At 33.3% G+C, this 20,469-nt stretch overlaps 1 protein-coding gene across 2 annotated transcripts; it reads left to right on the top strand.

The window, feature by feature from the left end:
• The first annotated feature begins 9,881 nt into the window (after positions 1 to 9,881).
• LOC127262235 (FACT complex subunit SPT16-like) lies at positions 9,882 to 14,022 on the top strand. 2 transcript variants are annotated; one of them, XM_051290828.1, is made up of 2 exons: positions 9,882 to 10,035; positions 10,489 to 14,022. In XM_051290828.1, exon 2 carries the CDS (start codon positions 10,583 to 10,585, stop codon positions 13,793 to 13,795), a length of 3,213 nt encoding a protein of 1,070 aa, XP_051146785.1. In that variant the 5' UTR covers positions 9,882 to 10,035; positions 10,489 to 10,582; the 3' UTR covers positions 13,796 to 14,022. The 2 variants fall into 2 exon arrangements, with proteins under 2 accessions (XP_051146785.1, XP_051146786.1); XM_051290829.1 differs by having other exon boundaries at positions 10,339 to 14,022.
• The last annotated feature ends 6,447 nt before the right edge of the window (positions 14,023 to 20,469 follow it).

Genomic DNA, 20,469 nt, shown 5'->3' with positions numbered 1-20,469 from the left:
ATTTGTTTATTTAAAATAATTATATATTTTAATATTTTTTTATTCGCAAACACTTGCAATTTTTATTTTTTTTATATCTCAACAATATTTTTAAAATAAAAAATAATTAATTATATTTAATTTCTATCCTATTTTTTATTTCCAAACATCATTAGAATAAAAAAAATAAAATTACAGAATAAATAACATCAATCAGATTCAGTTAAATACAAATATATGAATATGCTTTAAATGTACTATTTTCTTACTCTTAAAAATTCAAAAGATCTGATTTAGCATCTACAATTTTTTACAAACATATGCAGAATTAAAAAATGATTAAATCATTAAATTAGTCCTAAGTAGAACACGTTTACAAGAAGTGAAGAACGCCTACCACCGTCACACCGCCGCACCGCTCACCACCTCACCGTCAAATTCTAAGACTATAGATACAATTATTCCAACATTTTCACTCACTACCGAAGAAGAGTGAGAAGAAGGAAAGGAGAAACAGACCTTACCCACTGCAATCGGAGGAGAGGAAAGTGAGGACGACGTCGGAAACAAAGATGGAGAAGAAAGAGGGGGAGAATAGAAGAAAGAGGACGACCTGCTCAATCGGTTTCGAACGTCCGGTTCGACCGTTTCAAATCGGAAGTTTCGTTAAACCGGAATCGTCATCGAACCGAAACCGGTTTTCTTACGGTCCAGTTTCGATTTCCCTTTCGTCCGAACTGCTTGTTCAAACCGACAGTTTTCGATTCCAACGGACGATTTTGTTATTTTTATTAAAAATAAATAAATATTAATTTATTTTTTTTTTTGGGAAAAGAGATGCGGACGATTGTCAACGTACGTGAATTAGGGTAAAAACATTTATTAATATTATTAAAATTTTATAAAATTAAGTAATATCAATAAAAATAAGTATTTTTCCGACAGGCAGCAATAGCTGTAAAGGTTTAATGAATTAATAATTGATTAGGAACATTCGTTATTAATATTATTAAATTTTTATAAAATTAAATAATAGGAAAAAAAATCAAAACATGTCTCCATATAACTGAAAAAATAATCAATTTTGATCTCATAATAAAAAATTTATCAATTTAAATTCTATTATAAATAATTTTAATCAATATTAGTGATAATATTAAAAAATCAATGAAAAATGCTTACATGGCAATTGGCTGGGTATCGTATACCATTTCCTTCATATTCTTCTCTACAGACTAATATGATTGTTTACTATTTCTTCCTCCTTGGTATTCTTCTTTGCAGACTCCTCACTATCACTATCACTGTCACAAGCTCTTCATCCCCAATTCTAATCCTAACCCTAAATTCTCATTCGTCTTCCATCTCACCTCTCCTCCAACACAAATCCCCCAATTATTCCCTTCCCTGCACCACCATCGACTGTCCCTCACAATCATCAGTTCCGCTGCCGCCGGAGTACAACGTTTACAATTAGGACTAGAGCTATGGCAAAGTCAATTCAGATGATCAACAGTCACACCATCAAACAATGGAGTATCTGATTGAGTGGAAGGACGATTACTACCCGAAGCCAACTATGTCGCCAAAGATGCCGTCGTCGAGTACGAGGCCCCCCGGTGGACCGCCGTAAAAAAAGACCGACATCTCCTTCAGCCAGATCATCCAATTCGTGGACGGCCCGGCCCCGCCGGTCCGCATCAGTTTTTTTCTCCAATCCGGCGCCTCCAGTTTACATCCTTAACCCACAGCTCCAGTTTATATTCCTCAACCGCTGGCTCCGATATAGTTTCTGGCTCCGGCTTGAGTGTTGCCTCAGCTCCAATTGCTGAGTACGGATGGATATGAAAAAAGAAGAAATGGAAGAACGACGTTCAGGAAAATTATGGCCGTACACAGCCGTGTTGATATAGAACACGGTCGTGTTTGTTTTGTCAGCGACACAATTAGCTGCCATGTCGGCGTTTTTTATTGATATTTTAATGATCGGATCAATTTTGATTAAAATTATTTATAATGAAATTTAAATTGATGAAATTTTTATATTGAAATTAAAATTGATTATTTTTAGTTATATTGAAATCTGTTTTGATTTTTTTTCATTAATAATATCAATAAAAATATTTTATTCGTTTATAATAATTGATATAATTTATTTATTTTTTATAATAATTGATATTTTTTATTTGAATAAATTTTACTTAATAAATATAAACCAATTTATTTAAGTAAAAAACTTTTAAAATTATTTTATTTTTATTTTTTTTCTTAAAAAAAATAAATATTTTTATGTATATATAGCCTCGGCAACTTTAGTTATGTTAATTATAAATAAATAAAAGTATTTTTCTATTTACTTATATTATAAAAATATATATTTTTTAATATTTTTATTGTGATTTAATTTTTAAAATTTTAAAATTTTAATTAAATATTAAATTTATTTTATAATTATTAATATTATTAATCACATAAAAATAATAAAAATAATATCATAATTCACTATTATTAATTAATTATATATTATTTTCTTAAATATCGTATCATTAATTAAAAAAAAAAAAAGAAAGGTTAATTATCTTGGGTCATAGAGAATATTTATTAAAATTTATATTTTTTTATTAAATAATTATATTCATTTAAATTATATTATTATATAATATACTAATGTTATTTTTAATAATTGATTTGTAATTTAAATATATTATTTTAATTATTTTTTATACCGTACTAATTTAATTATTTATTATTAGTTAACAATTATTACAATAAATAGATATATATTTAAATAAAATTAAAATTAATTATTTGTATATTAAATTTAAATTTAGAAAAAATAGAAAAAAAATATATATTAATAATAAATATATATAAACCGGCAGTTCAAATCGTAATCGGCAATTATTAAATTGAAATCGACAATTTATAAACCGCAACTGAAATCGTTATTCGGAAGGTTCAGTTTTGATTTTATACTTTGACAAACCGTAATAGGTGGTTTGAACCATTTAAAACCCGGGTTTTTATTATTATTATTATTATTATTAATTAAAGTATATATTTTTATTACTTTTTTATAATAACTAGTCGGTCCGTGTTGTACAGGAATAACTGTTAAATAATATTTCATTCGTCCTCCAAATTTATGTACTACCCGCGTCCCATAAAATCGGTAACAATTGTTTATTGCACGTAGATCTTTTAATATTAGTATTATATTAGTTTATAGTGAAAATGACAAAAATGTCCTTATTAGATTGTGTGATATAAAAGTAATGACATTTGTGTAATATATTGGAAGTTGTAAGGGTATTAATTATGTTAGATATGAAGTACAATTACTAAATTAGAAAATAATATTTTTATTTTGGGACGGTCAAATATGAAAAATTGTATCCTTCTTATGGGACGAATGAAATATTTTTTTTTACTAAATTTATATATAATTTATTTACAATAAACAATTTGGTTTGTTCACTTAATATTTTAGATAGTACATTTCCATAAATATTACTACTCAAGTCCTTCTCTAAGTGTCTCATTTATTTTTTGCGTATTGATATTTGAATATTAATTATTATATCAAAATATAGTACAAATAAAAAAAAATGTAAAACTACTCCATTAGGGTCTTATAATATTTATAGAAGGAGATTTTGTACAAAATATATATATACAAATATAAAGATATTTTTAATATTAAATACAATGAAGTAAAAAGTATACGTGACTCTTGAAGATGGACAAATGAAATATTAAAAAATATCATATACACATATTAACTACAAATATATAAAATCAACTTTTAAATACAAAATATAATTTTTTATCGTTGGGATATAAAATCTGACTATATCCTAAAATTTAGGGATATGATTTAGATATGATTTGGATATAATATCCGAGATTTAGAGATATGATTTTGATATTATTATCATAGGCATAAGCTATAAATATTCATGTATTCTAACTTTAACATGTGTCTGCGTACTTTATAGTAAAATTTTTGGTTTGGCAGCGCCCCCAGACGTAGATCATCGTGATCGAACTGGGTTACCAAATTCTTGTGTTCTTTTATCTTTGTTATCTCATCTTGATTTCCTGGGAATTTCCGTAACAAGTGGTATCAGAGCCTGATTCGTTGGTATGATGGATTGAGAGGAATTAGACATTAGGTCGTTGTGGGAATCCCTTGTTACCTGCGGAGGTGCTTTGTGTCGAAAGTCTCCTGGCGGTGTTGGGTCGGTCCCGATTGATAGGTCAGGCAGCGGATCCCTTTGTGATAGGGGGTGCAAGGTTAGCAGGGAAGGATAAGGGTTTCGGCAAACGCAGCAAAGGAGATATCCAATGTCCTCTCATATCAAGTGAACCTTAGGCTTGTTTGTGGGAGTCAAGATGGATGAAGTCGAGTAAAAGAAGATCGAAAGGAAGATGATGAGTGCGGTTCGACTAACCCTTTGGGAGAATGTCTCGACTGAATTTAGATCTGAGGCAAAGGGAAAGGGTGAAGAACAAGAATGGCCAAAGTTGAAGCCAGAGAACAAGGACAAAGAAGATGCAAGTCAGGTGGTACGTTGGAACTGCAAGGGGCACTTGAAACAATAGTGCAGGGTGCCGGAGAAGGATCAGGGTTCAGCAAACGCAACGGAGGAGATATCCGAAGTGCTGATTCTGAGCGTCATCAGTCCAATGGAGTCATGGATTTTGATCTCAGTAGCGTCATTCCACTCATGCAGTGATTTGGGAATCATGGAATCCTATGCCGCAGGTAATTTTGGTGTTGTTTATCTTGCAGATGATGAAACACTAAAAGTTGTAGGTAAAGGGATGGTTCGAATCAAAACACCGAATGGTGGGGAGTGGAGACTGAATGACGTAAGACATGTCATGGGTCTAAAACGGAATCTGATTTCCATGAGACAATTGGATGAGGTATGTTACTCGACAGTTCTTTAAACTAAGTCGTGGAAGGTAACTCAATGATCCATTCTGGTGGCCCAAGGGAGAAGAGATGGAACTCTTTACATAACGAAAACTATGCAATACGGAATCAGTTCCGTGCCCATAAATAATGACACAAATTTATGGTATTCTCGTCTCGGACACATGAGTGAGAAGGGGATAGGGAAGCTCATGTCAAAGGAAAGATTGTTAGGTCTTAAGTCCTTCGATATTGGAGTATGCGAGGACTGTATCTTTGGGAAGCAACGAAAGGTGGCGTTCTCAAAGGGTGGAGAGAGACCTGGAAAAGGAAAAGTTGGAGTTGGTTCATACGGACTTGCGGGAACCAGCTTTTGTATTGACCCTTGGAGGCTCACAGTACTACCCCGTGGTCATTGACGACGTTACAAGGGAGGTATAGATATATTTCCTTAAGTGTAATTATGATGCTTTTGATACCTTTACGAGGTGGAAAGCACGTGCAGTGGGAGTAGTGAACCGATTTATGAGCAATCCTAAAAGACAATCTAAGGTGGTGACCTTAGATGAATTGAGGTTGTATTCAACCTCAATGGGCCTCGATGAGTGAAGGAGACTTGGCGTCGTCATTTCCGATGAAGTAAAATGTTGAAGTGGAAGATGAAATCAGTCTTCAATTGGGAGATTGTTGAGATATGAAGCCTGATTATATCATAAAATTTAGGGATATGATTTAGATATGATTTGGATATAATATCCGAGATTTATAGATATGAGTTGGATATTATTATCATAGGCATAGACTATAAATATTCATGTATTCTCACTTTAACATGTGTCTGCGTACTTTATAGTAAAATTTCTGGCTTGGCAGCACCCCATAGACGTAAATCATCGTGATCGAACTGAATTACCAAATTCTTGTGTTTTTTTATCTTTATTATTCCATCTTGATTTCCTGGGAATTTAAATGACATTTATATTATTAAGACAAAACTATAACTAAAATCAATTGTTCAATCATTGCATAAAATTATATGTATTTTGTGGAATAATAAAATCATGAAATAAAAGTTCAACATGTACACATGATTTGCAAATAAAAGTATAGCTTTGTACAACAAGGAATAAACTTCCGTATCTGTTATATATATATATATACTAACTAAATTCAAAAAATACTTACTCCCTCTCTCTCTCTGTTTTTTTATTTTAGTTCGTCCCATAGCAAAGTATCATTTTTTTTAGTAATTGTATTATCTATCTAACATTACAAATAACTTTACAAATTACAATATATTACAAAAATGTCATTACGTTTATATAACATAATACTAATAAAGTTATTTTAGTAATTTCAACTTTATTCATGTTAAATCTTAATATAATATTAATATTTCTAAAATTTGGTGCAAAAAATTGAACAGATACCTAGTTATTGGACAAAGGGAGTATAACTATTGTTATTCATTTAATATTTAGTTATAACAAAGATTAGTATTTTTACATTTTTTCTAATTTTTTTACATTCAATTGTTTCCCCTAAAAATATCAAATCAAACATCTATTTTTTATTTTTTTATATTATACTAAAAATCAATTTTACATTCAAAACATCACATCAATACCTATTTATATCACATTATACAACTATTCAAATTCAAAATTTTTACTATTCAAATCCCAACTCAAAATCTAAACTCCCAAACAAACGCAAATGTTTCTCAAAGATATATTTGTTTCAATTATTCACTTAAATTATTTTTTATGCCGAACCTAATAGATTATATTTTAGGGACGTAAGGAAGGAGTATCATTTAATATAATATTTTAGTAAAAGTTAATATATTTTTATTTGAAGTATAAAGGGTCTGTTTCTCCAGTTTGGGGAAAACAATATGCAAATATTGCATAGTGTTTTCCCCCAAACTAGGTCGGTTTTCCGAAGAAGACATTTGCTGCAAATGACAGCAAAAGCTGCATTTCTTTCTTTTTTTCTTTTTAATATATTTTTTGTTTCAAATATTATATCTATTTAACATTTATAATAATTATAGTGTAAAAAAATATATACAATATATATGTCATTTTGTAGATAATAAAAATTTGTATAATACGAATAAATAAAAATTTAAATATATATGTTTGGTATAATATAAATTCATAATTAAATCATACAATATAAATTTTATCAATTAAATTTAATACACATTTATATTATTTTATTCATTATAGTTTGTTTGGTTGTGGTTTGAAATTGATTTGTAAGGAAGTGTTTATTTTAAATTTTTGTTTAAAAGTATTTGACGTGATATTTTGTGAGAGACAATAATATATTTTTATTGAATACCGTATTTGCCCCAAATTTCTTTGAAGTCACACAACAGCAAGAACAAGTTCCTTTGATGATCGGACTACGAGTGCATATACCGGTGATGACAAGAACGAAAAATACAAATACAATTTTGATAACCCAGTTCGGCTCTAACTAGCCTATATTTGGGGGTTCTAACCAGACGAAATTCAATATCGAATCCATTGAAACACAAGGTGTTGGATATGGGTCCAAAAACACCTGAACGAAAAAGAGGCTCGAAGACAAAAGTGGTGCCAGAGCTCATTGGCCACGGAGCCGCTCAACAACAATGGAGTTTCAAGCCTCGAAGCCAAAGACTGTTGTCTCCACATAGCCGAATGCAACAGTTTCCATTGGATTGCGGTGCTTCCACAGGGCCGAAAGCAGCAGCCTCCGTGGACCTTAGAGCAGCAACTTCTTGGACTATGGCGACTTCATCCCGGACAATGTTTCCATAAGGTCAGAAAGTGCTGTCTCCATTGGGTTGAAAACAACTACCTCCATTGGACTACGGTGCTTCCACAAAGCAGAAGAAGGTTGTCTCCACAAGATAGAAAACAACAGCTTCCACAGATCATGAGATAATTACCTCCGTTGGCCCTGGATTAATAATTTCATACTTAACATTAGTGGAGGGCCTATGCACTCTCATACTTTATTCAAAAAAGCTCCATGGAACAAGCCAACAAGAGGAAAACCGAAGATTCCATCTAACCCGAGGCTGTTGGGGATACATCCCCGTGGACTGGCTAGGAGTACGATGGAAAGAAGTCGGAGTAAGCAGCAGATCTGGTCCAGAGGCAATGGAAGAAGTTCAGAGCAAGTGGAACCTGGTCCAAAGGCAATGGAAGCGATTGGGAGCTGATGGAATGAGGTTACCGGGTGGTTATTAGGAGCTTATGGAAGAAGGTTACCAGGGAGCTGATGGAAGGAGGTTACCAAATGGTTAGGAGGTAGTGGAAGGAGGTTACAAGAAAGTTGGAGGTAGTAGTGGGAGGTTACCAGGCGGTTGAGAGTGGTAGATGAATAATTGTAACTGCCCCTTTTAGTGGGAGATGTGGTTATTCTAGCTTATGATTAAAACTAGGAAAAAACACATTAAACACACGCACAAGAAGATCAACTCGTATTTTTCTTTATTTTTTTTTTCATGTTCTAGTTTCGTTTTTAGCCATTTTAATTCAAATTACATGTTTTCTATCCGCTTTCCAGTAGATTTATCCGAGTTTTATTAGATGTTAATTTAAATCCATCGAAATCGATCGTTTAGGCTCGAAGCCATACAGCCTCCATCGAAGGAGCCGCCCAAAATTCGATGATGAACAGGCTCTTTGGAGTACTTCCGGAACCCACACGGGCAAATCGAAGAACATTTTTGGAACCTCCGAATTTTAGGATCCAACACAAGGATATTTGGATACAATTGAATTACACATATAAAGAAATCAAGACATTCATTTCTTGTTTGTTTCCGCCAACCCAAAATGTTCAATAATCTCGTTTTTTTCTCCAGCGACAAACTATAATGTTCAACACCATTATTGTATTTTCTCACTCATATAAATACTCCCTCCGTCCATACATAAAGTATACAATTACTTTTAGCACGGTGTTTAATAAATAATAGTATTTTAATTATAGTGGGTAGTTAAAAGTAGTGTAACGACATTTTTGCCCTTACTTTTTGGTGTAAAAGTAATGATGTGATGTAAAGTAGGAGTATTTGTAGAAAAAAAGTGAGTTATTTAATCAAATATTTACTTTGTAATTGGATGTCCCAAAATAGAAATATATATACTTTTTAGCTGGATGGAGGAAGTAATCATTTAACAAATTCCATCAAGAATGAATCTTTTTGCTCCACTATCTTTCCCCACCTACACTAATTTTGTTACAATTGAATTTTGTTATTCTATCACATGGGGAGCAACAACTCTATCAATTTCGATGACTTCTTCTTGTGTCTTTATTGGCTTAATCGATTTTAGGTCATCTTCTTGTTTGATTAGGCTCAAGACAAATTGAGTTGCGTCTATCATCAATATTCGTTCGTTGATTGAATATTTGCATACAACATCAACCAAAATAAAAAAAATCCAAATACAATTTATTTTCAACATACTGTATAAGTGAATAATTTAATTTTGATTTGAAACGATAAAAAAAAAAAAAAACACTTAGACTATTTCCAACTCAATTCGCAAAAGTAGTAATAGTTTTGCTATTTTTACATGGTAAGTTACTTAATCCACCCTTTAATTTTACTATTTAGTGTTATTTATAAATTTAAAATACTATAAAAAGTAATATATTGTAAAATAAAAATATATAATTTAACTCCTGCAAAAATAGGATTATAATTAGAAATAATCTTACTATGTAAAAAGAATAAAATAAATAAATAAATAAATTGAACAATACTTTATTCTTTTAATTTTAATTTTAATTTTAATGTAAGTATTACATACAACGAGACCGGTCCAGAAAAACAGAGCAAACCGGCCTTACAAACTGCGCCACGTGTTCAACGGTAATTTAGTTAAACAGCAGGGGCAACCATGTAATTATGTAAAACTATATATAAGAGTCGCCACGGCACCAGAAATATCTGCCCTTTCTTTTTGTGAAGAAAAATGCGAAGGAAAGAGGGTAAAGAGGACAGAAATGATCCATGATTATTACATTGACTAATCGAGGTTCCGCCACCATTATCCTCGCGATTGTGCTCTCTTCTTCTTCTTCTCTATAACTTGATTGATTGCTCCTCCGACTTCAATAATGTAAGTCTTCGATTCGTCTCTTTCTCCTCCGTTTTGTGGTTTTTGCGTTTTTTTTGTTTTTGTTTTTTTTGTGTGGCTGATTTCTTATACGAATGAATGAATGATTGATTGATTGGTTGTTGATGATGAAAAGTCAAAGTGGAATTGCTTCACCCTTTTGTTTTGATTATTGTTGTCGAGACAGGATGTGAATTATGATTGATGATTTAGGAAGGTTTTTTGATTTGGAGTCTTAGTAGGTTATTGTGCGGTTACTGATCCGAGGATGTACACTTTGATGCTTATACTTTGTTTTTGCTGCAGTGAGTACCTCTGAGAAATGGAGTATGGTATTTTTTCTTGAATCTTTGTTGAAGTTGTTCCTTTACGGAAATGATTGCATTCTAAATATATATGAAGATTGTATTCTATGGAAAAGATCTTGATTCGGCTGATCCGGTTAAGCCTTGGCAGGGAAACGATTAGCGGGTGCTGTTGAAATTGTATCATCGTTTCTGACAGTTCATTTTGTGGACATTTATTCGACTAAGCTGGCTCAGTATTTTCAATGGCTGATGCTCGTCCTGCGAAAGGAAATACTGGGAATGGCAAGACATCAGGAAGCGCCGCCAATTCTTACACAATTCATCTTGAAAACTTTAGCAGACGGTTAAAGATGTTGTACTCACATTGGAGTGAGTTCAAGAACGGTATGTGGGGTGGTTCTGAGGTTCTAGCGGTGGCAACCCCTCCCCCATCAGAGGATCTGAGGTACCTGAAGTCCTCGGCGCTGAATATATGGTTGTTTGGTTATGAGTTTCCAGACACAATTATGGTCTTCACGAAGAAAGAGATCCATTTTTTGTGTAGCCAGAAGAAGGTGAGATTACTCGAAGCTGTGAAAAAATCTGCAAAGGCTGCTGTGAAAGTGGACGTCATAATGCACACAAAGGCAAAAAGCGATGGCGGTGCTGCATTAATGGATGATATATTTGAAGCAATTCGTGCTGAATCACGGTTGAATGGCCACGGCATCCCTGTTTTTGGACACATTGCTAGAGAGGCACCTGAAGGGAATCTTCTGGAGCTATGGGATGAGAAGCTTAAGGATGCTAATTTTCAGCTAGTTGATGTGACTAGTGGTTTCGCAGACCTGTTTGCTGTAAAGGACACTAATGAAGTTATTAATGTGAAGAGAGCCGCCCATCTGACTTCCTCCGTGATGAAATATTTTGTGGTCCCAAAGTTGGAGAAGATTATTGATGAAGAAAAGAGGGTTACTCATTCTTCATTAATGGATGACACAGAAAAGGTTATACTCGAGCCGACAAGAATAAAGGTGGGGCTGAAAGCTGAGAATGTTGATATATGCTACCCACCAATTTTTCAGAGTGGTGGTGTATTTGATCTGAAACCAAGTGCATCAAGCAACGATGACAACTTGTTTTACGATTCTACGAGTGTGATAATATGTGCAATAGGATGTCGTTACAGAAGCTATTGCTCCAATGTAGCAAGGACTTTCTTAATTGATGCCAATTCAGTGCAGAGCAAGGCTTATGAAGTACTCCTAAAGGCCCATGATGCAGCAATTAAGGCATTGAGGTCAGGGAAAAAGTCGAGTGATGCATATCTAGCAGCAGTTTCTGTAGTTGAAGAGGAAGCGCCTGAATTGGCTCCCTACTTGACAAAATCTGCGGGAACAGGAATAGGCCTTGAATTTCGCGAGTCAGGTCTCAGTCTCAATGGTAAAAATGATAGGATCCTGAAACCTGGCATGATCTTCAATGTGTCTCTTGGGTTTCAGAATTTGCAAACTGAGACAAAGAATCCCAAAACCCAAAAGTTCTCTATTTTGCTTGCAGATACTGTTGTCATTAGTGAAAATGATCCAGAAGTGGTAACTTCTACCTGCTCTAAAGCCGTGAAGGATGTAGCATATTCATTCAATGAAGACGAAGAAGAAGAGCCGCCCAAGATCAAATCCATGCCTACTGTTACTGAGAAATATCCATCTAAGGCAACACTCAGATCAGTCAACCATGAGGTATCAAAGGAGGAGTTAAGGAGACAGCATCAAGCAGCACTGGCTCGTCGGAAGAATGAAGAAACTGCAAGGAGACTTGCTGGTCGTGGAACTGAAGGGGCAAATCATGGTCCTGTAAAACCTTCCGGAGAGCTGATTGCCTACAAGAATGTCAATGATTTACCTCCGCCAAGAGATTTCATGATTCAGGTTGACCAGAAGAACGAGGCCATCCTGTTACCAATTTATGGAAAGATGGTACCATTCCATATAGCTACCGTGAAGAGTGTCTCTAGCCAGCAGGATACCAGTCGCACATGTTATATCCGGATTATCTTTAATGTCCCCGGCGCTCCCTTTTCACAGAACGATCCAAACTTGCAGAAGTTTCATGATTCTATATACGTTAAAGAAGTTTCATTCCACTCCAAGGACCCAAGGCATATTAGTGAAGTGGTTCAGTTAATCAAGACCCTCCGCCGGCAGGTTGCTTCCCGGGAATCAGAAAAAGCTGAGAGAGCAACATTAGTTACACAAGAGAAACTCCAACTTGCTGGAGCAAAATTTAAACCCATTAGACTATCAGACTTGTGGATCCGTCCAGTCTTTGGTGGTCGTGGCAGAAAGCTTAGCGGTACCTTAGAAGCTCACACTAATGGTTTCCGCTATTCAACCTCAAGACCGGATGAGCGAGTTGATATTATGTTCGGAAATGTGAAACATGCATTCTTCCAGCCTGCAGAGAAGGAAATGATCACTCTTGTGCACTTCCACCTCCACAACCACATAATGGTGGGTAACAAGAAAACCAAGGATGTCCAATTTTATGTTGAAGTCATGGATGTGGTACAGACAATTGGAGGTGGAAAAAGATCAGCCTATGACCCTGATGAGATTGAGGAGGAGCAGCGCGAGCGCGATAGAAAGAACAAAATTAGCATGGATTTTCAGAACTTTGTGAACCGAGTCAACGATCTTTGGGGCCAACCTCAATTTAAAGGACTTGATTTGGAGTTTGATCAGCCATTGAGGGAGCTTGGCTTCCATGGGGTTCCACACAAATCATCTGCATTTATAGTCCCGACTTCTACTTGCCTTGTCGAGCTCATAGAAACACCCTTTGTGGTCATCACTCTCAGTGAGATTGAAATAGTTAATTTGGAGAGAGTTGGCCTTGGGCAGAAGAATTTTGACATGACTATTGTATTCAAGGACTTCAAGCGTGATGTGATGCGAATAGATTCAATCCCTACTTCATCACTTGATGGTATTAAGGAGTGGCTCGATACAACGGATCTCAAGTACTACGAGAGTAGGCTAAATCTTAACTGGCGCCAGATACTGAAGACAATAACCGATGATCCTGAGCAGTTCATAGAGGATGGTGGATGGGAGTTTTTGAACTTGGAGGCTAGTGATTCAGATTCTGAAAACTCTCAGGAATCAGATCAAGGATATGTACCTTCAGATGTCCAATCAGATTCTGTCTCGGAGGAGGAGGATGACGACAGTGAATCTCTGGTGGAGTCTGATGATGATGATAAAGATGATTCTGATGAAGATTCTGAGGAAGACGAAGGCAAAACCTGGGAAGAGCTGGAAAGGGAAGCTAGTAATGCGGATAGAGAAAAGGGCCACGAATCCGACAGTGAGGAAGACAGAAAGAGAAGGAAAATGAAGGCTTTTGGAAAATCACGACCACCGGAAAGAAGACCTGGCGGAGGTAGCCTTCCCAAGAAGGCAAGGTTTAGGTAAAACAATCAACAACGGCAATCACTGTTGGGACATTCTGCGAAAGGTAACTTTCTTGTTTCTGCCTCTCTATCACTGTGGTATGAAATATGATATGCATTATCTGCTGTGTTCTTGAGCTACTTGGAAAGTTTGTCTTATTAAGTTATGACACTGGTGATGTGATCCCTGTTTATTTTGAAATCTTGGTATTTTGACTACATCCATGTTTGCGACTCTGTTTATTAGTTTGTTCGCCGGCCGGTACTTTAATCTTGTAGATTACAATTAGCTCTGATCGGTCAACCAGTTTTAGAACATTTTAGCCTAAACAGAGGAGAGGAGGATAATATCCATGTACTTACCTAATAGGTTGTAAGAAGTTAACATTCTCAGTTAGTTGAACTCGTTGGACTGATCTTCGATGACATAGCACTTTTGAGGTTGACATAAACTCGACAAGACATTCTTTAGCATGTGAGGACTAGTATTCTTAAGATCAGATCGAAATAACTAGAACTATAATAGCTGGTAGCTAGATAAAAGAAAATGCAAAAGATTTGCTTCTATTTGCTTAATTTAATGTAGATATATATATATATATATATATAGATATATTTGGAAATTTGTTTGTATAATTAAATTGAATTATTGATACCAGTATTTGCTTTGTGCTATCTGAAGGTACTATATGTAGCAGCAGCAGATATATTTGTGTAACTTTTGAATCAAAACTGAATTGAATACTGGTTGTTACATATACCCTTATTTATTTTATGATATTATTTTGTTTTACTAGCTCCATCGGTTTATAAAGTTGGAATTGAATTGAATTCATTGCTGTTATGTAATATTGTTGTGTGCATTAGTGTATTTCTTTTTGGGTTTGTGCAATGTCTTAATGTAGTAATCTTTATCTAATTAAGTATAATGAACTTTGCCTGTTTAGGGATTGTTTGATTTTGGTTATTATTATTATTATTATTATTATTATTATTTTTATTACTATTGTTGTTGTTTATTTTATTTTATTTTATTTTTCAATGTGGCTACTATTATTGTCAGCAATGTTTTTGAGTGAGTGGGAAGTGATGGGTGCAACCCAGTGTATAATAATATAATATAAGTGGACGATAGACAGTAGGTGACAATGGGATCAGTTTGGATTCCAATAATATGAATATTTGTGTCATTACTTACAACCATCATTTAATAACCACATAATACATATATATATATATATATACATATATGTTTGATTATCCTATTAAAATTTTTTCGAATAATATCTATTAAGAATTAAAAAAAAAAAAAAAACGGGTTACAAATTCATATAAAATACTATTTATATTAATATAACACAAAAACAAAAAACACATCATATACTTGTACAAAGTATATACATATTCCAACAGACTACGATGAATTCGTCATATATTCTATCTGGACTTTTGATCGATGCTTTATGAAGAATTGATCGGTATTGTCTAGCATAATCAGCACCGTTATTGCTACAGTTATATTATATACATGTATAAAGAGAATATATTTATGTGTATAAAGTCATAGTCACGAAGAAAATGATGCATTAATTCATGCATACAACATAATAGAATAATACAGAGAGAAATTTATTTAATCTAAATAATTGTCGTCGGGATCCATGCTTTTGTATTTATACATAATTTATTAGTGTTTTTTTTTAGTACTATTTTATTATATTTAGTATTATTTTATTATATGATATGAGAATCTATTCAATTGTAATTTCTCGAATGTGAATAAACCCTCGAATCATATGTGATAGACAAAATTATGATTATCATATGATTTTGACGATAGATGCACATATATTTTCCATACGCCATTTTCTTCCAAATATATAAATATTTTGTACAGTACAACATTAAAAATCCACATTTTTTAAAAAATTATTATTATTATTTATTGAGCCCTAAAATGTGCTCTTATGTGCTTATATTCATATATATATATATATAGAGAGAGAGAGATACTTTTCAAGATAAAAATAGCTTTTGAATATTATATCTTGGATATAAAATGTGTATTGAATATTTTATATTTTTTTGAATAAAATAATACTCCTTCCGTCCTATATAATATGGATATATTGCTGTAGATTCGATAATTTAGATAAAATATAATTAATAAATAATTAAAAAATGTATTAGTAAAAATAATTATAGATTAATATTAATATAACTAAATAGTTTAATTAAAACTAAAAGAATTCTAAAATTTAAAATTTGATTAAAAGGTATAATTATACTTTTAAAAAAAATGACAAATTAAGCAGGATGGATGAAAATAAAAATTGTTTTATTTGTATAATTATATAATTACGTGGAATGAAGGTAGTATATTGAACAATTAGAAATTTATAGATATATATATATAACCACACCTTTAAATTGTTTTATTTGTATTTTCTAATTTATTCCTTTTTAAATATATAAATGAATTATTATATATAATTGTATATATTTACTATGTGTATTATTGATCCTTTCTAAATAAATATATTTCTATATAAAAGACATCAATTTAAAAAATTTATTTTCAAGATATATTATATATATATATTCAAACAACTTTGATGGCATCAACTTTTGCGACCAAATTAGCATGGGCCATGCTATGTAATTTAAATAGTACATGTGCTGCGTAACAAATTGTCACAATAATTATAATATCTTCGTCTCACAAAAATATCTCACGTAGACACGGAAATTTAAGTAAAATATAATTAATAAATAATTAATATTTATTATATAATAAAAATAATTATAGATTAAAATTAAAATAATTAAATAGTATAATTAAAATTAAGAAAATTATAAATTATAAATTTAAAATATATAATTATATTTTTTTTAAAAAAAATATGTAGAACCGACAAATAAAAAAAATGGACACTGGAGAAGTATAATTCTTGAATTTGTTAAGTAAATGAATCAATAAGATTATTTACAATAATAAAGTGCAATTCCATTTTTAAATTTTATTTTTGGTATTAAGAAAGTACTATAAGATAGAAAATGTTAAAAAGATTCCATTTATTGAGTTTGTTTGTTCAGTGTTGTGATTTGAATTTTATACAATAATATAAAAATAATATTTTAATTGAATATTTGACTTTTGTAATATATATATATATATATTTTGAGAATCTTAAAAAAATTCGATGAAACAAACTTAAATTAGTTTACGGTTACATAATAATTTCGACTTACAGTAGGAGCCGGGATTTTCACTATTCATCCCATTTTTTTCTCCAAAAATATCAAATCAAACACTTATTTTTCATTTTTTATATTATACTAAAAATCAATTTTACATTCAAAACATCACATCAACACCTATTTATATCACATCATACAACTATTCAAATTCAAAATTTTTACTATTCAAATCTCAATTCAAAATTCAAACCCCCGAACAAACACACGATATAATACTTAAAAAATAATATAATACATCTACATATTATAATATTTATTTTATAATACAATTTTTTATTAAAAAATCATCTTTTAAAAATAATACTCCCTCCGTCGCTACGATAATCCTATTTATCATTTTTGTCCGTTCCAAAATAATAGTCTAATTTCATAAATAATCATATCACTATAAAACTACCATTAATTTTTCATTATTATTACACAATTGCCACTACTTTTTATACTAATACAATCTACCTGTACTTTTTTTACCTATTATCAATATAATATCAATATTATTTAAATCACGTGTCAAACACAACTCAAATTATAGTTATGGAACGGAGGAAGTAGTATTAATTTTTAATATAATATAATTTTTTATTTATATTTTTACATATTATCGTTAATATTGTCTCACATTGACAAATAGTAGGAACATCCGCCGTAATAAGTATTTGATTAGCTATTTTGAATATTTTGTTTTTTAAATAGTAAAATCAAGTCAAAATATCAGAAATAAACAGAGTGCCCTTATTAGTTTGAGTATGATAATAATTGTTCAAGTTTGTTTAATAGTAATTAATGTTTTATAAATTAAAATAATATATATATATATATATATTTTAAAAAATTATACTAGAATAATAAAAACTCAAATCAGTCACAGCTTAAAAGAGATTGGCATGTGCGAATTACATGAAATGAAGTTAGCTGTCGTCCGATTGAGGGACACTAACGATAACAAGGACTTATTACATTGATAATAATAATAATAATACATGGGATGTGTCGGCAACCTCATAAGTCAGATTGATTACAAATTGTAGTGTTACACATATTTGTTAGTCCCATAATTTTTTTTTTTATCAATACAATTTCTAATATATATAATATATATTTTATTGATTTTAGTAAAAATGTAATATTCAATATAAGATACTACTTCATCCGTCTCATTATAAGACTATTATTCTTTATTTTTCTTCGTCCTAAAATAAGGGTATTATTTCCTAATTTAGTAATTGTACTCTTAGAAAAATAATTTGGATTGAATAAAAATACGAACAAATCAAATTCCGAAGGTGTACACACCCAAACAATTAATTGGGGCCGGCTCAGCGTAAGTGCAGTCCAATGATATTTGGGGCCCAACATACGGCCCCAAATAGCAGACGGACCTTTTGACCCTCTAGCCCATCGTTCAAGGAGATCCAACTCGACTTGAAAACAGTCCAACGGGTCAAAGAAGTTGTTAGAAAGTTGTTGGAGTTGATGGAAAAAAAAAAGTGGTACAAGATCTTATTCAAATAAATTCAAAAAAAATAACTATTTAAAGAAGATCCAAGAGAGAAAAAAAGGGACGTCATTCATCATGATTCTTTTCTTTTTTCATAATTTTTCTTTGCATTATTTTCTTTGTATTTTTTTTTAGATCTTTACAGTTTTCTTCTATTAATTCCAATTTCATTTTTAGCTTTTGTTCCTATTTTACCTTCTTCTTTCTTCGTCAATTTTTTTTTCGGTTATCGCGAGATAGCCCAGATCATTTCTTGAGGAGGCCGGGGAACCATACAATTAAATCAATTCCGACAGGTTTTTTCGATTAAGCCGTCGGTGGCGATTTTTTTTACGACAACAGATTGGCACGCCTGGTAGGACACCGACGTCTCACGACTTTTACATTCAACTTCGGAAGAAAATTGATGTCACCGACGACCGCAGAGATGTTTAAAAACAAAGGAATCATCGGCGATTCGTCATCGTGCCCGGCGCAACATGCTGCCCCACGTGACAAGGCTTCCGCGGCTGCTGGAATGACAACGATTTCAGGACCTTCATTTGTCCCAAAGCCTTCTGGAATGACTTGGGAACCAGGGGGATTAGTCCCAATACCATTCCGATACACTGGGGGGCAGAGAGCTGCTGGAGAAGGTCGATTTTCTGCTGGTTTCGGGCTGCAACAAACCTACGAATATCCTGTCCAACCAGCCCCCGAATATACACCATTGCAACATGTTTCAGTCTTTAGAGAACCTACGGAAGGCCCCCGAGTTAGTTTCTCAGAACAGGGACCTACTCATCAAGCTTTCCCGCAGCCGGCGTTACACAGTCCGCCGTCCGTTCAGGCAGCTTCCGAACAGCCTGGGGGCAGGGAGAGATGGTGCCGCTGCCACATCCCATCATAAATCCACATGTAATCGAAGATGCAATTCATAGGATATATGGCGAAAGAAAAAGCAAGGATTCGGTCGAGTAATTCTTGAAACAATTCAGGAGCGCAGAACTAGATGTCAAGTTCGTGTACCTGAGGACCATGTGGTGGATGTGGCAATAAATAACATGACGCACCAGCTGCGTGATAGCCTGGCTCTTTAGGAATGTCATGACTTTCGGCAGCCGATGTCCAAAGCTGTGAAGGCCGAACAACCCTTGAAAAAAGCTCAAACGGCCCGAAATCAGAAGTTTCGGAGTGAAAATCATTGCGTGTTTGCCAGAGAAGGGGTTTCCGAGGTCGAAAAGGAGCAAGAATGAGACATTCTTGGCTGAAATTTCGCAGGGGAAGGCATATACATGTCTGGCTCTTAAGCCGCCTCGACGGAATGAGGTGAATCTGAAGGTATCTTAATCGTTCGACAGCGCGAAGAAGAAATAGATTTTTGACTACTTGCTGAAAGAGAACCAGTTCCACCTTAAAGAAGATCACAAAATGCCGACTGAAGAGGAGATGAATGGAAAATTATTTTGTATGTGGCATGGAGTATATGACCATCAGATAGGGAATTGCATTTCCTTCTGAAATGCGGTCCAGAAAGCCATCAAAGAAGGCCGCCTCAAGCTGGCTGAAAAACCTGACATGAAAATAGACACAGAGCCGCTCCTCACGCCGATAAACGTTGTCAGAGTATGTCCAACCAGGTCCAAAAAGACAAATTCGGGGTTTGGAGTAGATGGTAAGAGAACATGCTCTAAAAAACCAGTGTTTGAAAGGCTTGGAAGGTCGATCAAACCTCCGAGAAGAAGTTCGGTGTGGGACAGACTTTCCCGCACGAATACGATCGCGAAAGTAAGCTTTGAAAAGGGAGGCGAGGTTTGGCGAGTAACCTCCGTAGATCAGGTGGTAATTACACCCCATTAGATCCTCAATCCTGGGAAGGCTCCAGACGACGGGAGCTGGACAAGGAACCGGAAGGAGCAGGTGATGCGACCTCCTACTAGGACTGAAAAAAGGAAGAT

The sequence above is a fragment of the Andrographis paniculata genome, unplaced genomic scaffold, assembly GCF_009805555.1.
Source record: "Andrographis paniculata isolate CXL003 unplaced genomic scaffold, ASM980555v1 Contig65END, whole genome shotgun sequence".
Taxonomy (NCBI): domain Eukaryota; kingdom Viridiplantae; phylum Streptophyta; class Magnoliopsida; order Lamiales; family Acanthaceae; genus Andrographis; species Andrographis paniculata.
The sequence above is the reverse complement of the archived record's forward strand: the minus strand, read 5'-3'. Positions and strand labels throughout refer to the sequence as shown.